Raw genomic sequence first — 18,601 nt, 5'->3', positions numbered from 1 at the left:
AATCTTAACAGAATTGTTTTCTATTAATCATATTTGTAAACTATGTAGGCTTTTTTTTATTTTTTATTTGTTCTCTAAAATCTTTTCTCTCTTTCTCTATGCCTCTTGTAGTTTCTTATCTTTCTTTGACAAAGACACTAACAATACGTATTAATAGCGCTAACAATTCATGACCTTATTAATTGGGTATTTAGACTTGAGTTTCTAGGTGAGACTTTCTCTATAGTATCTTGTTTATTGCTCATCTAGAAGACCTTTATACCAGAAGTAACCATAACTGTAATGTAAATGAAATAGTTACCACTACTGTCTGATACCTTCAAAGTGAGGCGCTGCTTTATACTCTCCTTTGATTTAATATTAACACAATCACAAACCAAAAAGAGTTGGGCTCTATTTACCTCTTCGTTTTGGCCTGTAATGGAGCATTATGAGCGAGCGAGTCCCACTTCTGAACTAGCGATGCAGGTTAGAAAAATAGCACACTAAAACTCAGGCTATATATAATATCTTGAACTTTAATCAATTTAATATACAATCAAAGCAGAAAAAAAGTTTATCCCTATACAATTATTCGATATCACAAAATGCTGTTATTGAAGGAACACTTATTATTTTAAATTTCAGACATTTATTCTCGAATCTAACACCAATTTCACATCCGTCTTTTAGCTTTATTTAGCTCCACCTATTTACTTCTCGGAATCTCCAATGCATATTTTAAAAAAGAGAGAACAGAATGAGTTTCGAAGTTCTTTTTATTGTAATAATAGCCATATATTACCCAACACGTAATTTGCGTATCACTGGTATAGTCACTAATATAGTGTATTAGAGACAATTGAACAAAATAATAATGTTATAGCAAATGTGAATGTAAAAATAGTGTGAATGGAGCTATTGAAATATCTAATCGACCTAAATCCATTTTTTAATAAAAAAAACATTTGCTTGTAGGCCTATATATATTTAAATCTAGATCTAGAGTCCAGATTCTATTATAATAGATGTAATCTATATATTATACGAGTGAATTCAATGGTTCAATAAGCTTATTAATTATTGTATGTTAGTGTCACAACGTGTGTTGTGGTGCCGGGGATTTCACTTGAATTAAAATAGTTGAATAAATGACGATCTAGGATTCACAATAAAAGATTCTTTGTTAAAACACAACTCTGGAACTTTATTTAAATATAAAACGTAAGTACAGCTTATGTACAAGTTACAGATCAACAAGCACAAATAACATTACAAAGGCTTTAAATCAGAGCTCTTAGAAAACGCGACTGTCTACTAGGAAATTCTTTTATCGACTGGCGTTCTTTCTACTCTCGTCAATTCTCTGGCGCTAAAAAATGTCTTTATTTATTTTCAAATCAACCAATAGATTTGCAACATCGTAATTACGTCTCGGGTAAAACCTGAGGCGCTGTCAAGGATCTAGATTTGTGGGGTAATTCCTGAGGCTCAGTCAAGGGTTTATATTTCTATTTACACATAAGCTTTTAAATGTGAAATATACAAATAAATCTATAATGGCATCTGTGACAGTTAGTATATTTAATATATCCCATTTTCAATAACACAGGGTCTCATCTTGCCTGTCCAATCATAGTGTGTTAACGCAGCGCATGTTAAATGTGCGCTACACATGAATGGAACTATTAAAATGTATGTCGACGCGGCTTTAATATAAGCCAGGAATCAAAACAATAGGTTTATATATATAATAATAATTTTAAAAAGAATTCAAGCTGTCCTCAACCTTTTTGTTTGCCTCCCTCCACTGGGAAGTAAAACGATGTGAAACAATTTAGAGTTGTGTCCAATAATGTTTATTTCAAGAATAAATATCTTCAGCGGCAGGAAGCATATAATGGAGACAGAATCGGATTGGAGTAAGTAGGTCATCATTTTGTTCTACCCATTTTGATTCCCAGAATCCAGAAGTAACAAAACACTGATCGCTTCATTCTAGGAACTTGCCTTCAGCATTCATCTATTGCTTATAAAAGAATTGTTCAGATTTTCACTAGATTTGTAATTCTGTATGTGGTTTAGCGCACTGTTCCGACTGTTACGTTTTACTAGTGTTGTGTAGAAATAGCACGCTTATGTTCAGACCTCTGGTTCTCGACATGAAATCTCTTGCCAACTCATGGTTGATACTGTCGTTTGTATCACATAATTATGTATCATGAATGCTGTAGCTTGTGTGAAAAAAAAACAAAAAAGCGAAGTAAAGATTTCTATCAAGTCTCTGAGCTGTGTTCTTTACTTTGCCATTTTAACCAAAACGTTTAACTTCTGTAAAGTGCAAATATTTCTATTCTTTTTTTTAAAAGCAGTATAAAAAATAATACTTTTTAAAACCAAAGATTATATAAGAAGAAATAACCGCTAATTACTACCATTCATCTGATAATTACAGTATTTAGCTCCCTTTCTGCTATTTAAAAAAAAATAGTTTAATTGGTTAATCTTTGAAATAATTTCCATTGTTATCGATTATGTACATATATATTTCTAATTAAGTAGCATTTATTCTCTTTATTTTGAAAGCAACCAAAATAATTAATCATCAATTAATTGTTTGTTTTTTTATTGATTCATGTTTTGTCAGGGTCAATGAATAATTGTGCAAAGTTTTAACTTGATCCAAGAATGGGAAATGGGAGAAAAAAACATGTTCAAACTTTTTTACCAGAGTGAGTTGATATAAGCTTAGTAAAAATGGCCATTATTTACTGTCACCTCAGTATCAATTTTGCTGCTCTAAGCACATGTCTTCAACTAATACGCTGCAAATCTTATACGCACATAGCAAGCAGTAAAGCTTTCGTAGAAGTGGATTCTGAAGTCAAATTTTTCTTTCCTAATCTAATTTCTTTCGTTTTGACATTAATCCTTTCCTTCAAAACCTTTCAATCCTACTAAGAAGTTTTCGGACACAGATTTATTCTGTGGGAATGAAAGTGTCAAATTATCATTATGAAATAACGTGCTCGGCTCAGCCTGGCGGCACCTGCGGGGAATCAAGGGACTTGCCTTTAACTCGGACCAGATTTCCAGTAATGTGCTGAAAAATCTGCGCGGGGGCTAAAACTTCTGGCGTCATTAGTATGCAACGGAGATATGGCGGGGGTGTGTGGCAGCTTGAGAAGCTTCACGGTGTTTATAAAAAGAATTAATAGTGTGTGATATATACGAAGTAATGTCTGCTTGGCTTGATTCCACCATAATGCTTACTTAATCCCTACTTGTTATATATATATATATATATATATATATATATATATATATATAGATAGATAGATAGATATAGATATATATTACTAAACAGACGAGAGTATGCTAGAAATAAGCTTTGATAAACTCGTCATTTTCGAACCATTCTCTCCCACCAGAGTTCCTGGAGTGCTTTGTCTTCTTTAGGCAAGTTCGCAATACTGATATATTGAAATAAATTAGAATAGATTAAAGCTCTTGTAAAAGATTTTTTTATAATAATATATGAGTTTATTTAACACCGTATCCTCCAAGGCCACGTGTAAGCCCATAATGAGATGAAATACACTTCAGTACTGCTATGACTTGTCTACCTGGTATTAGCTCAGACAAGGCACATATTTTATTCATAAAACAATTCTAGTGCCGGTAGAGCTGTGTTAAGAGAACGTCTTTGCCTATTTATTTCAAGATTTATACACTTATAAAAGAGGTTAATCCTAATAAGAACATAATTATACACAATGGGCATTTCCCTTACTCGCTGTAGCATGTGAGTTCTCTGATACTATCTCCATACGCACATCCAAGGTAACAAGAAACCTTGTTTTTTATACGTTGATATAAATTCTTACCTCCCCCCCCCCTCTCTCTCTCTCTCTCTCTCTCTCTCTCGATTCCGTTGTGTTGAATGACACTGTGAAATGAAATCCGAGCACAATACTAAGCCCCATCTTATTTTATTGCAATGGCAGCGCCCCTCCCTCTTTCCGTTTATTCCAATGTTTCGGACCTTAAGTAAATTCTTGCCCTCCTGAAGTAGACTGGAAACGTTGCCTTCCCTTCTTGAGAACGTAGTCTCTCCACTTCCCACATGTGCTAAGGATCAGCACCCAGAGCCATTCAGAAATAGAATTTTGATGTTGCTACCACAAGAGGAGGGTGGATCTTGTAGTATTCTTGCTTTGTTTTCATATCAGAGCCCGGCTCTTGAATGAGATTTACTATTAGAGCTCAGCTCACTGTGGTGGGAGAGGATGGGCAGTTGGAATTATCTGGGGAGCAAGGCATTCACAACACTGCCGCGGTACTGTTAGGTGGCTGATAGATAAGGTATTTTATCAACAAATGTAAAAGATATATCCAGTTGTAGTCTCCCTTTATCCAGTCTTTTTATTTTGTACCCCGTACATATCATTTGTCTTGGGTACAGGGTATTGTTTGTATCATTTGTCTGAGGTACAAGGAATTGTCTGTAGCATTTGTTTGAGGTAATACAACACTATCTCTGTATAGTATATGAGGTACAGGTGTCTGTACAATGTTTACGATGTACAGGACACTATATCTTATTTGTCTGAAGTACAGGACACTGTATGTGTGAATTGTCTTTTTAACACAGATTTGTGTGTGTGTGTGTTTCACATCGCTTCTTATTGAAATGATTGATTGTCTAAACGAAATGTTACTTCCTTCGTCTTCTAGGGAAGGTTTGCATGTGCAATAGCTTTTTTTGTTGTTGTTGTTTATTAGTGTCGAATGACATGTATGCACTTCCCGGAAGACCTCTGCGACCAAATGACCAACAGGTTTTAAAAAGTATGCTAGAAGAACTCATGCTGAATAATGTTAGGACTAAAAGACAACTTATAAACAATGTTCTTTTAACAGGAACACGTCTGCTACACATAGGTTTGAAAAGGAATTGCACGTAGGTTCTATAAACGTCACAGTGTAGTGCCAAGCGATTACGTACTTTAAAGTTTTGGAGTAAATTGGTTGGTCTCTATCTTAGCAGGTTAACGTACTGTTTAGTGCGGACCATTGCACGTACCAACGTTACATAGTTAATTCAACCGTACTCCTTTAAGTAACACCTTCTATTCCATGCTAGTCTAATCCTTCAACTCAAAAGAGACGGTCGCCGTCCCGGTAGTCTCTGGTAGAAAAGTGCCGTCATTATCCATTTCTTTCTTTCTTTCTTTCTTCTCACGAATGCCTGTTGTAATCTGCGGTTTTTTTTTCTACTGGGGGGGGGGGGGGGGGGAGAGATTCCGCACAGGGGGGAGGATATGAAAACGAAAATCTTGTATCGCAATGAAGCGAACGATGCATGCGTATCCCCGTCGCCGGCTGCTTCCTTGAGATGATTATTGTAGCAGAAATCTAGGCACGCTCAATTAGGAACGGCCCAAGGAGATTACTGGAACGTTCATTTTTTTTTTGGGTCTCCTTTCCCTCAAGTTTTTCTTTTTAAACGTATTCAATATATGTCAATAGAGTTGTCGAGAAAACAAAATGTTTATTGCTGTAGTAGTAACATACATCGATTTATATCAGATTAATATTGTTATGGATGCTTTTGAAATAGACACACAATAGGATCAACACCTATTATTATTGTTTGGTAAAGTCGCTCTTTGTCTATCAGTGATCGATGCAAAGAATTTTGTAGTTATCTAAAAGGCTCTAGTTTTACACTGACTAGTTTCTCTTTCAGTTATTCTAAATGTTATCTATTTATGTGTATGGTGTAAGATGTTTACTTTCGTTGTGCTGTTAGTGACTGTTGTTTTTGCTGTACCTTAAGAGTTGTCTTAATTCTATTCCAGTCCAAGTGGACACAATCCTAGCCTCTTCACTGATTTTTACATAGTTTTTTTTTTTCTCGCTGAGTATCAGGGGAGGGAAAGCTGTTGTTTGATTAGGACTTGTTATGGGAATGAGCTCAATTCATTAGGGCTATGCTTAGTTTGGATTGTGCTAAGCCTGAATGTCGAGTAGCTCCCCTTTGCCAGCCAAGTAGATTTCTCCCCCGTGCCCGGTGAAGAGGAATAAATTGACTTACTAAATGGTTATGATAATTTACTATTGCGATGAGCGTTTCAACGGCTTTTACCTTTTTGATGAATGGCTGTCAGGTGTACTGAGGAGCTACAAAGAACCATTTCTCTGATCTCTTCCCCCGAGCTCTTTATTGAAATGTATTTATTTTAAAGTCTTAAGTTGTTTGGGTTTTTTTTTTCGTTTAGAATACTAGATGTTATAGTTCCAGTCAAGTTTTTTTTTTTTTAATAATTGTTCTTCATTACGTGAATGTCTTCACTGCTGGTGAACTGTATTTGGTCTATAAACATAGATCTAGGAGACTGTTTTCTAATCCATCATTTTTTCCTGTCTTGAGGAAATAGAAATTAATTACAATGCGTGGATTTTAAATGTTTTTTTTTTTTTTGTTGTTGTTGTTTTTGTGTGCTTTGAATGAGTTTGGTTTATCATATTCAAATACATTATCATACTTTGTTTTATAACTTTAAAAAATAGTATTGGAATTTGTATTTTTTTTTCTCATGTCTGAAATAGGAACTTGTCATAAATAGAATAGACTTATAAGCTTTTGTAACCATGACATTATTCAAGATGCATCTTCCAACGCAACAATCTTGTTACCTAAATGAATAGCACGTGGCTGCGCCAACTTGTCCAAGCGGGATTCAAACATTCGGAGGCAAGGTGCACTATGCTGGAGGAGCGTCCGAAAATAGTTTGTCCTGCAATGTTTTTGTCAGATCTGGATAGCTAGACCCCAGGGAACAGTGTGTCACGTATACCCCAAGAGTTCTCCTGCTTTTGACTTTTCTTCCAAAATTTATATGATCCGTTCGGGCGTGGGGAAATTTCTTGGTTAACTCTAAGGATGGTGCCAGCCTCATGGACACAGTTTTTTTGTTTTTAGGTGCTTTTGCTTTCAACCTCTAGGATCTGTTCTCTATTGAATTTCATTTTCCGTCTTAACGTTTACCCTTTTTCGAGATGACAAGAATTTGTTGTTAGCTGCTTGATTCTTCTGAACTCTTGGCTGTCCTTTGACATTCAAAAACACCAATGAAGTAAGTAGAGCTGGTGTTGGTCTCGTCAGATGTCCATGTCAGTCTCGTCAGGTCATTTCATTTAAAATCAAGTTATTTCAAAATATAACAAATTTATCTAATATAAATTTCATTGTCAGTCTATTATGGCTCATCCGATTAGGACGTATATAAATATAAATCTTGTTTGCCTCCCTTTGACTTTTCATTGCTGACTTATATTTACCACTGCAATCAAGAGAAAACTGAACTCGCTATAGCAAACTGTTTCAGATTTCTTTCCTTTAAACTAATTCAGATTTCTTTTCTTTCAACCAATTCAGATTTCTTTCCCTTAAACTAAAGTCATGAACAATTTTTGCTTGTTCAATAAGTTAGCATTAAACTATTTTGGAATCGCCTTGATAGCGCATAACATTCATATTGAAGTTGATATGTGAACTATTGTGAACATTTTCTCAGTTGTGGTCGATACTGTAGAATTCAGTATTTACTATGCGGGCAGTATATGGAACAGTTGAAATCTAATAGGACTAGCAGAAGGAAACTAACTACCAATAGTTTTCTCCCCTGCATCTAGCCTCTCATTTTGTCCAGGGAAATCTCGTGTCAGAATAGTAGTGGTTTGAGGACCAGTCTTGCGTGCTTCCTAGACTGCTCAGAGAAGAGGCTTGCTTACCGAGGCATGCTCAAGCAATGAGGCGGGATGGGGAGTGGGGGGGGGGGGACGTTGTTTACAAACTGTCACTTTTTTTTTACCATTCATCTACATTGACTGTCAGCTGTGTCTGTCTCAGTGTGTTAGCCATAGTGGGACTTCATTCATACATTTTAGTGAAGCTATAGAAACGAATAAAATAAACAAGTTCAATATAAAAAATGCTTTCAAAAAACCCTCCCGCTTCTATTGAGTGAAATGTCATGAATTCCTTGAAATCTAGTCTGGAATCCATCATCTGAGAGAAGCTTGCCCTGATACATTGTCAAAAGCAAGTTTAAACAAAAAAAACTCTAGTTGGAAATTGTACTCGTCTCCATAATGGAAGGCCATCGTGATTTGCCACGGAGCTAGTCATGTATTGTTTGTTTTAAAAAAAAAAAGGTTTTATAAGTCTATTGTTAATGAAACATTTTTTAACGAACCACCTAATTCTCTACATTATTTTGATTATTGTTACGGGTCGCACCTCGCCGATTTATTACATTTTCCATTTTAAACTAAAATAATAAAATAATAAACTAATTGGTGCATTTTTTTTTATTGATTCATGTGTTGTCTACGGCAATAAATATTGGTGCAAAGTTTCAAGAGAAGTGAGAGAAATCACGCGACCAGACAGACGTGACTAGGTATACTCTCGTAAAAATGTGAAGGAAAAAGTATTCCAAATGATAAATCCAAACAAAAATGCTGAACTGGACATTAGGATTGTGACATTGCTTGTAAAAGAAAAAAGTTCCCCTTTCAGACCTTGCGATCTACAGGGCAGATAATGTAAATGGCATCTGTTTACGAGGATGTCATGTGGCCAGCACAATGGCCAACCACCTTTACTTTCCCTAACTAATGCAAGGTACTCATTAGAGCTGGGTGGACACAGAGGCGCCCAAATATCCCGAAATTCTCTAAATCCCAGTCTTCACCAGGATTCGAACCCGGGATCCCAGTTCGGAAGCCAAGTGTATTACCGCTCAGACACCGCGCCTCCGCCAAGTGATAAGGATAGTTGTTAAAATTATGACTAATAAATGCTCAATAAAAATATAAATATGGCCTATGTCCTCAGTTGCGTGTTCTAAAGCAAACAATAATTTCACCATGTAGGCGGCTTCGGAATGAGACAGCTGGGGATCACTTTCAAAGGCCGCGGGAGACCAAAAGACATCTAAATCTAGCACCGGCGGACAATAGTTATATCGGTGACAAGCATGATTGAAACTAGAAATAGATGTAACAGTCTGTTTGGCTTGACAACCATGGTCTGTGTAACTTGTTGCTGGTCAGGTTTTCATAGAGACATTTCAAGCCCTAGCTGTGGAGGTGTAAAGATTGTCCCCAATACCCACACACTAAATGTAGTTGACCTTAGCAACTTGTTGATTATCTGAGATTTGTTTGAAATCATTGCAACCATGCATGCTATCTGGTTCTCTTAGTCCTTTTATGCTACACACGTTGGAATAGTTGGGTTATCTGAGCTCAGTGTCACGGCCATTCTACAGTCTTGTTGCAGCGGGCTGCTATTTACATTACTATTGTTTGTAAGTGGATAACTTTGAGAGTTTCAGGCTATACTCGATGTCTGTGTTTATAAGAAAAACATATCTTGCACCCCAAGACATTTTTGTTTTGGTTGCATGAAATTCTCAGCCTTGGTTTTCCTGACCTTAATGTTGATGTGTCCAGGACCATTCAGGTCTAGATGTGAGGTGGTTTCTAAAGCATTGTGTCACTTTTATTCTTTGCTTTTGTTTCTAAGATTTTTTTTTTATTCTTTTAGTTTTGTTTATCATCACTTTTTTTTTTAATGTATCCGAATGTTGCTAACTAAGCTTTTGTCTCACTCCATGTGCGAAACCTGAAACAAGTTCAGAAAATAGCGAGCTGGTCTTTAGAGGATTTACTTCATGTTCTCTTCGGAGCATAGGTCAGTGCATAGCACTGTGGAAATAATACAACTATATGAGGCTTTCTGTCTGTCTTTTACCTTTACAGCCACACATTTTCTTTTCCTCACCTTCATAGACACATATTCTCTTTCTCTCACCTTCACGGACAAAAACATTCTTATTTTTTCACATCCTCTTTCTCTCCTTCACATGAACATTCTCTTTCCTTCACATGAACATTCTCTTTCTCTCCTTCACATGAACATTCTCTTTCTCTCCTTCACATGAACATTCTCTTTCTCTCCTTCACATGAACATCTTTCTCTCCTTCACATGAACATTCTCTTTCCTTCACATGAACATTCTCTTTCTCTCCTTCACATAAACATCTTTCTCTCCTTCACATGAACATTCACGTTCTCTCCTTCACATAAACATCTTTCTCTTCTTCACATGAACATTCTCTTTCTCTCCTTCACATGAACATTCTCTTTCTCTCGTTCACATGAACATTCTCTTTCACTCCTTCACATGAACTTTCTCTCACCTTTACTGGCACGCATGCTCTCCCTTTCTGTCCCCACGTTCTCCCGCCGAATCTGTTCCGTTTATTTTCAAACTGCTGTCCCCCTTCATTGAACACATTAACCAGTTGAAGACGTTCACTGGATCAGTTTCGTGTTTGACATTCAGCCTGTTACTCGAGCCATTCTATTTATTTGGAAAACTTTGTGCGCATCAGTTTCCCCCTTGTTTCTGGACCGTTGCGGTGATCGGCCCTGGGTGAGAGAGGGGGCGGCGTCATTAGTAGCGCAACGTCAAACTCGGAGCCCTCCACACTATTCGATAGTAATTTATGAAAGCACTTGGCATTACTGAACTGTCAGGTTTTTGGTTTGTTTAAAGTGTTTTGAAATGATTTCGTTTTCTTTTTCCCCTTAATGTTGACAAGTTTTCCTGGTTAGCGTCTCGTGGCGGAAATTACTTATTTGTAAATTGAACAACAAATTTATGTCCCTGGCTTATAGAGAAATGGAAGCATTGAATGCCCAAATGTATGTAAGCTTGATGCGGGAAATTTGATCCCAGTTGAGGCTTGTAACAAAAAAAAACAACATAAATCTGTTTCTCTTCTTTCTTTTGTTACTAGGAAATGTTTTGATGGTAGTTTGTATCAGTTTTTCCGATCTCGTTTTGCTCACAGCTAATGTATGTTGGCATTTTTGTCCTTGTGTAATTTATGTTTTTACGTCCATCCTAACAAAAGTTCTTTGTTCTAAATCATTGGCTCCAGTTTTAAGGAAGCTAGCATTCAAATTAGAAGTCACATGAGAGCTGCACGTGAAAACAAAACAATGTCCGCATTTTGTGTTCTACAAAAATGTTCACTGGCCTATAAATGTGCGAGAACTCGGTAAATAGATCGGACAATAGGCAGGCGGATGTTTTTTTCCTCAAGTAATCAACATACTCATATACATGCAACTTCTGTACTTAATATATAAATAGATTCAAGTACTTTTTTTTTCATTCAGGTGGCAACGTGATCAAAGTTTGGGATGCTCTGGCCGGAGGCAAATTGCTGGCCACCTTGACCAACCATCACAAAACTGTCACATCGCTATGCTTTTGCAGCAATTTTGAACGTTTCATGTCCGCCTCCTTAGACAAGTGAGTCATTAATTATTTATTTTTTACCAAAAAACAAAGTCATCATAGTACAACATTTATTAGTACATCCAAACGGAAGCCAGTGACAAAACGGAAGCCAAAATATCTAGTATAATGTGCAAACCTTTTTTTTTACCAGCAATAATTGTACAGCATGATGGTGTAGGTGCTATTCATTTCTTTTAACGTAACATTGAAAACAAAAACACAAACAGCTTATAGACTGTACATAGGCCTGTCTCTATTTAACACTATTAAATCCACTTGAAACATTGTACAGTACTTCAATGTGAAAACAAAAATATTTTCGACCCAGAGGAATGTGTATGTAATTGAGAGTCCTATGCAGAAATATCTTGACGCTGTCTCACTTGAGAAAGCTTAGAATTCGCTTGCTACTAATTGTATTATATCAACACTTGACGAACCTTCCAAGCTAGCTCTTACAATTATGTAAAGATGGGTGGCAATTCGGAAAGAAAGACCAGAAAGTGAGAAGGAAGCGGATGTGTAAAAATGATGTATTTTACCCCCGTGCAATGTCAATTTGTAGGACGAGCTGGCATGTTAAGTGAGGACTACCACTGTTACAAATATCTACTTGCTGGCGTGTCTAAACAATGAGACCGTTTTGACAATGATTGCGCTTAATTAATTGCCTGGAAATGCTCCACTGCCTTGAATGTACAAAACTGAAGTGTTAGCAGCAGCAAGAAAATCAACGACGACTTTCCGTTGTTGACGTTTGGAAGCCTCGCTCCCGTCCTGTTTCACCCAAGACATACAGCTCTGCGTGAGATATGCTCTGGTGATGGGCAGTTATTCCTGGAGTTCTACTGCTTTTAAGGAGGAATCGGGGGGAAAAAATTGGAGGGCCTGGGGAACACGACGCTTATTTGTCTCGTTATTTCATTGATACTATCAGTAGCTCAAGATTAACATACTCGCGCGGGCTCCACCATTCCCACACACATACATAGCATCTCTTATTGACTTAAAACAATTCTTTCATCACCTCCTTAATGGCATGTTGTTTTTTTGTTCCGTTGTGAACTTGAGGTGTGCACTGAGTGGCCGCCTACTTCCGGTGCCTTCAGCCCGTGTGTTTGCTAATCTAAGATGATCTTGACCAATCTATAGACAACAGAGATGATTGGATGGAACGTGCACGTGACAGTTACCTTTTGTTCTTTTAATCCTCCTCAACATTTCTGTCCATCTCAGAACAAAAACATTTGCAGATCTTACTTTTTCTTTTTGGTCAGAAAAAAAAAAGTTGATTTTGGGGAGAAAATATGTCCGAAATATTTTGAGATATTCCCATTAGAAGAGACTGGAGATACCGGTAAAGAAAATATTGTTTTCAAGTAAGAAATGACCCAATGTACAAAGTCGTGCACTGTAAAGTCCCACATCCAGTCATCGTTGAACATTCGACATGTTAGCTCCCATTGGGTGAGTGGTAAAGCGCTTGACTTCTGAACCGAGTTTGAATCTCAGTGAATGTTGTGAATTTCGAGATTTTTAGGACGCCCCTGAGTCCACCCAGCTCTAATGGGTACCTGACAATAGTTGGGAAAAGTAAAGGCGGTAGGTGGTTGTGCTGGATACATTACACCCTCGTAAACCGTTGGCCATAGAAACATGTGCTCTACATCATCTGCCCGTTAGATCCCAAGGTCTGAAAGGGATACTTTACTTGTTTGATACTTTGACTAAATCCATTCATCGTCGAACATTTTACACGTTATCACTAATCTAATAGTACTAGTCAGGGGCGGACTGGCTATATGGGCTTTTGGGCAAATGCCCGGTGAGCCGGTACTCAAATGGGCCTAAATGGTTTCATGAATGCCATTATGGCACGCATTAAATTATTAAAGGTTTTATAATATTCTCCTATATAAGGGCCTATATGAGCGTCTAGTTAAATAACAGTTAAATACATATTTTACAGACTACAGTGTAATACTAATTCAATCTCACACATTTTCAAAAATAATGTAATAGTCTACAACCGTAGACAGTGCTATTAGTAGGCTTCATCCTTTAGGGCCAACACACACAGCGATTCAAAAGCAACATAAGTCCTATATTTCTTTTAAAGATATAGAGCATGCATACAGTTATCGATACGTCATTAAAAAAACAAAACAATGATTTTGAGAACAGATAGGCATATAATTGGAGACCCATCATATGATATACAATTCACGAAATGTACTGTTTATAAATGCCTGGGCCGATTTTGACATCCAGTCCGCCCCTGGTACTAGTACTATCATCCAAGTGAAAGTTGCTTATATTAGTCTAGCAGCAAAATAAATAGTACATTCCCCGTCTGCCTAAAGGCGACATACCAGCTCGGTTTATATACATCCCATTATGGCTTATCAATTTGGCTGTAGCCTGATGCTGCAATAGAGGCTGTCACCTAGCTTCTTGGTATAGCTTCATGCACAGATAATGGAAGTGTGTAGGATTGAAAATAAATATCGAAGCAACGTGTTGTGTGTAGTTAACCTGCTGCTACAAATGTAAGGGATGCAAACACCAGTCTTTTTGTTTTTTAATGGCTACCAACGAAGTGGGGGGGGGGGAAAGCACTGCTCTAATTATTTCTATTCCTTTTGTTCTAGACATGTGAAAGTGTACGATGTAGCCACATATCAAGTTGTACACACCATGAATTACCCTGGACCCATTCTGAGTCATGCAGTATCAGTAAGTTCTTCTCTCTCCCTAGATCTACCTGTTCTTCTTTCCTTCACAGCTTCATTCATAAAATGTTTTTGTTATGCCTTGGGTGTGCACTGTGTGTGTGTTCAGTCATTTAGGGTTCCACTTTGTACAGTTAGGATGTATTGATGCTGTTTCTTTATCATCTAGCACTGCCTGGTTAGAATAGACTGCTCAACCAAATAGCACTAGCTCGAGCCATGATGCTGACAACAACCAAATAGCACTAGCTCGAGCCATGGTGCTGACAACAACCAAATAGCACTAGCTCGAGCCATGGTGCTGACAACAACCAAATAGCACTAGCTCGAGCCATGGTGCTGACAACAACCAAATAGCACTAGCTCGAGCCATGGTGCTGACAACAACCAAATAGCACTAGCTCGAGCCATGGTGCTGACAACAACCAAATAGCACTAGCTCGAGCCATGATGCTGACAACAACCAAATAGCACTAGCTCGAGCCATGGTGCTGACAACAACCAAATAGCACTAGCTCGAGCCATGGTGCTGACAACAACCAAATAGCACTAGCTCGAGCCATGGTGCTGACAACAACCAAATAGCACTAGCTCGAGCCATGGTGCTGACAACAACCAAATAGCACTAGCTCGAGCCATGGTGCTGACAACAACCAAATAGCACTAGCTCGAGCCATGATGCTGGACGTTTTTTTTAGTATTTTAACATGTATTTATTTATTTGTGTATGTCTCTGAGCCAACCAATCTCAACTTCCCTCCTTTATTTTTTTTTCTTGAGGAAGAGGAGATAGTAAAAGTGTTTTGTCATTTGTGCTAGTCACATAAAACCTAAAGTCATATCCTGCCACCTACACTTGACATGCACTATGTGGTGTGGCTTTTTTTTTTTAGTCTTCTTGTAAAATGTACCACTGAATGTGCTTGATGTATATACAGATAGAACTTTTAATAGCCCATGTAATTAGGAAGTCTTCTGTTCTTGCCATCTATTCAATGACCTTCATTTGTTGGGAAAATAACTGTTGTGAACATAGAGACAAAAGTTTGATTGAGTATGGTCTCTTATTTGCTGATTTTCACAATGACTATCTGACTATTTTTGCAATGTTTATCCTCAAAAAATTGGTTAATGATTTGAAAAAAAAACAACTCTTTTTAAAAAATAATGTTATTTCAGGAATGCTGTTATTAATATTATAAAACATGAAGAAAAAATCAAATGTATTCAGAATTAGTTATAAAAGATGATTTCCTATTACCACTACAGGTGGTGACCTTTATCCATTTTCAGGATCACATGCCTATGTACTTTCCTATACCTTTGGTTTTTACAATTTAATGGTTACAATTTTAGAAATGCAATTTACAATAACAACTCTGCTTGCTAATTCGTTATAGGCAAAACCTGATTCGACATGGATCTCGATAACTAATCTAACGATTTTCCTAGATCTTTGACAATTTATGTATATCTTTAGGAAAAGCATTACTAGCTAATTGGCCACACAGAGAAAACAATCGTTTGACCGTTGTAATTTTTCAAAATATAATCATCTAATTCTAATATCTAAATTTGTTCTGAGGGTCTAGACAATATATATTTTGAACATATATTCGTCAGCGGGTATTCTTGCATGTATTTATTAAAAAGTTTAAAAATATTTAGACGTTCAGGAACATTTTGCGTCTTATTTAGAGTTCTGTCTAGACCTCCCTAGACTATTGTCTTTTTATGTTTCTAAGACTGAATCTATAGGCCTATCACCAAACGAATCTTCTATACCATGTCTAGATTCAGTATTCTAGCCTAGTCTAGAGCATCGCTTTTATTAACTCGCTCTATATCGTTCTCGGATGTTGGCGGTGTTAAGATTTTTGCTCGGCAGTACAGTGGACTATGTCCTGGTAGATTTGAAAGTATCGCTGGTAGCGAGTGGGCACGCATATGTAGCTTTAAGTCTAGCTAGATCTCTAGAAGGACTCTGAATACCTAACTTGGATTGTGGCAAGACACCACCTACTACAACGATGTCCTGCTACAAGAATACTGTTCAATTCAATGGCTTAGACTCGAACTTTGGCATAAATCAATGGTGGTAGCAGATACAAAATAGAGCAGTGAGAGTCGTAACAAACGAATATTCACATTTGACAAGAATAACACCTTTGTAAAATCACTAAATTTAGAAAGCCTTCAGGATATAAGACTCAAAAGTAAAGTAGCAATTATACATAAAACTCTGAACCATAATCTTCAAATACAAAAACAAAACTTAATAAAATACTCAGAAAGACACAAAGATAAAGACGCAATTCTTGTTTTGTATGTTAGGACAAATTTTTTTGAAGTAACGTCTATATTTTATAAGATAAGATAAACGATCATAAAATTTAAAGACTAAAAAGGCAAAAATAAAAGTAATTTTTAAAAAAAAAGCGCTTAACAGTATAATAAAACGCACTGAAAACAAGAACTTACTTGAAAAAAAAACTTTTGTTATGCTACTTATTTTTACTACAGTGAATGGATGTCCATTTGGCACTATTTTGTCTGGCAATGTATGTAGCTGTCATATCTGGACAATGATGAAAAGCCAACATGAAATCTGTTGGTTATCCTTGCTATTAATATTATGTTCAATATACGGTTGAACACTGGTAAGCTAAAGAGACCGATGAAGGTATTCTAAACTATTCCAGACTATAGTCCCAAACCTGGCTTTGATGCATGGAGCACTGGTATGTCAAGGGAATCCCAGTCTCGAGTGTGTCATTGACCAGGCCGGCTCTAAAAGTAACTCTAATGGAAGCGTCACTGATTTGACAACTCCGACTTGATCTCAAAGAGGCTAAGAAAGAACGACATGTTTAGGTCGTTTATATCTTTTTTTAAAATATAGACCAGGCTATGAGAGTCTTTATACATTGTTTAACAAATAAAAGTGTGCTGAGTTTCAGTAATGGCTGTTCCTTTATTTGGACACATTTACGAAATCTGGAGGATTATTTATTGCATTTTTTAACCTCTATCTGGACACATCTAGTTTTACATTCTTTTTTTAGGGTTTATGTCACTAGTTCTGAGTCAGTGCTGTGTAGCAGTTTTCAAATATATATGACATGCACATTGATCTATACATTTCTATTTAGTTGGTCCAAAATGTTGGACTGGACAACGTGGAACAAATACATTTTAGTTAGTGAGCTGACACTGGGGAAAGAAAATTGACCAAAGAGTTGCACTTCTAATCTATGATTAATGTGGTGAAGATTGGTAGATACACAATTGAATGAGTTTTGAAGGTGTGGAAAATGAAAGCTTGACACTATGATCAACCGCTTTTATTTTCAAATTACTGCTTACTCAACAAGTGATACTCAATTGACAGTATTTGCAGACCTGTACTCAAATCAGATCCGTATGACTAGAATTGAGGGAGGCTACTCTCCATAAGCATCATATCGTTGTAACTCGTGTCTGATGGGGGCTTCTGATAGTCCCGACTTTAACATAGTCCAAACATGGAGCCAAAATAGCAAAGAATTTTCTATGATAATAATTGCATTTAAAATAATCTAAATGAATACTTCTCCATAAATTTTTTTCCCTTCAATAAATGGTTGTCTCCTAGCATCTCCGGCTTCTTCAGCTTTCCTTTATTATCACTCCTTCAATCTTCTTCCATCTTGACTGCCTCCCCCACTTCCCCTTGTTTACTTGTCTGTCTGTAGAACTAATGAACGAGATTCTCTGGCAGTGGCATTTGTCGACTTGTGTACTAGCAGCTTTTTTGACTGGTCGTTAGGCGGGATAACCCTGCCGTGAAATAAGCACGAAATTCGCTGATCATTTGTAGATACCTATCTCGCAAATTATCCCCCATTCTTTCTTTCCTCCCCCCTCCCTCTCCATCGCATCTCGCTGTCTCTTTCTCCCTTACAAATGCATATACTCTACTCTCTGGTTCTTAGTATTTCTAACCTTCTGTCAACATTTTTTTCCTTGACACCTCCCACCTCTTTGATTTTTATCATGCACCCCCCTTCCTCCCCTGAATGTGTCTTTCCGTCCGCCATCGTCTTAAATCTTTTGAATTCTACCCCCCCCCCCATTTTCCCCAGGCCCTCCTGTTTTTTTTCCCTCTTTCTTACTCCAACAGACACACAAATCCATTCAACCTTTTTTTTAATATATATGTTGTGCTGGCCAAGAGAACAGACATGGAAGCCCAGGTGGTGACGTCTAGCGGATGCAAATGTTCTTACCAAACTTTGATGACAGCTCCCAGTTGTTGTAGGGTTCACATAGCACCATGTGAAGGAAGGTTCAACTCTGCTTCTTTCTACGCGACCCAATCCAAGGGCGGAGGCAATTTATTGGATCTGCTACTTTGCTTAAATACGACTGGTTTCATAAAATGTTGGGGGAAAAGGGGGGGGGGGGCATGTTGAACCAAGTACATCACGCATAAAATGTAATGCGTTGTCTCCCTTTGAC

General features: G+C 37.2%; 2 protein-coding genes across 2 annotated transcripts in view; one reads left to right on the top strand and one right to left on the bottom strand.

The window, feature by feature from the left end:
- The window catches only part of LOC106074110 (28S ribosomal protein S11, mitochondrial-like), a 320,632-nt gene that overhangs the window by 252,719 nt on the left and 49,312 nt on the right, over positions 1-18,601 (bottom strand). The gene's annotated exons all lie outside the window — the stretch shown is intronic.
- The window catches only part of LOC106071185 (U3 small nucleolar RNA-associated protein 15 homolog), a 49,940-nt gene that overhangs the window by 24,111 nt on the left and 7,228 nt on the right, over positions 1-18,601 (top strand). Inside the window, exons 7-8 of the mRNA XM_013231232.2 lie at positions 11,246-11,381; positions 14,021-14,105. Of these exons, the coding sequence (XP_013086686.2) occupies positions 11,246-11,381; positions 14,021-14,105 (221 nt within the window). The remainder of the gene's footprint in view (positions 1-11,245; positions 11,382-14,020; positions 14,106-18,601) is intronic.

The sequence above is a fragment of the Biomphalaria glabrata genome, chromosome 1, assembly GCF_947242115.1.
Source record: "Biomphalaria glabrata chromosome 1, xgBioGlab47.1, whole genome shotgun sequence".
In the NCBI taxonomy this organism is placed as follows: domain Eukaryota; kingdom Metazoa; phylum Mollusca; class Gastropoda; family Planorbidae; genus Biomphalaria; species Biomphalaria glabrata.
This window is presented reverse-complemented; position numbering and strand designations above follow the sequence as displayed.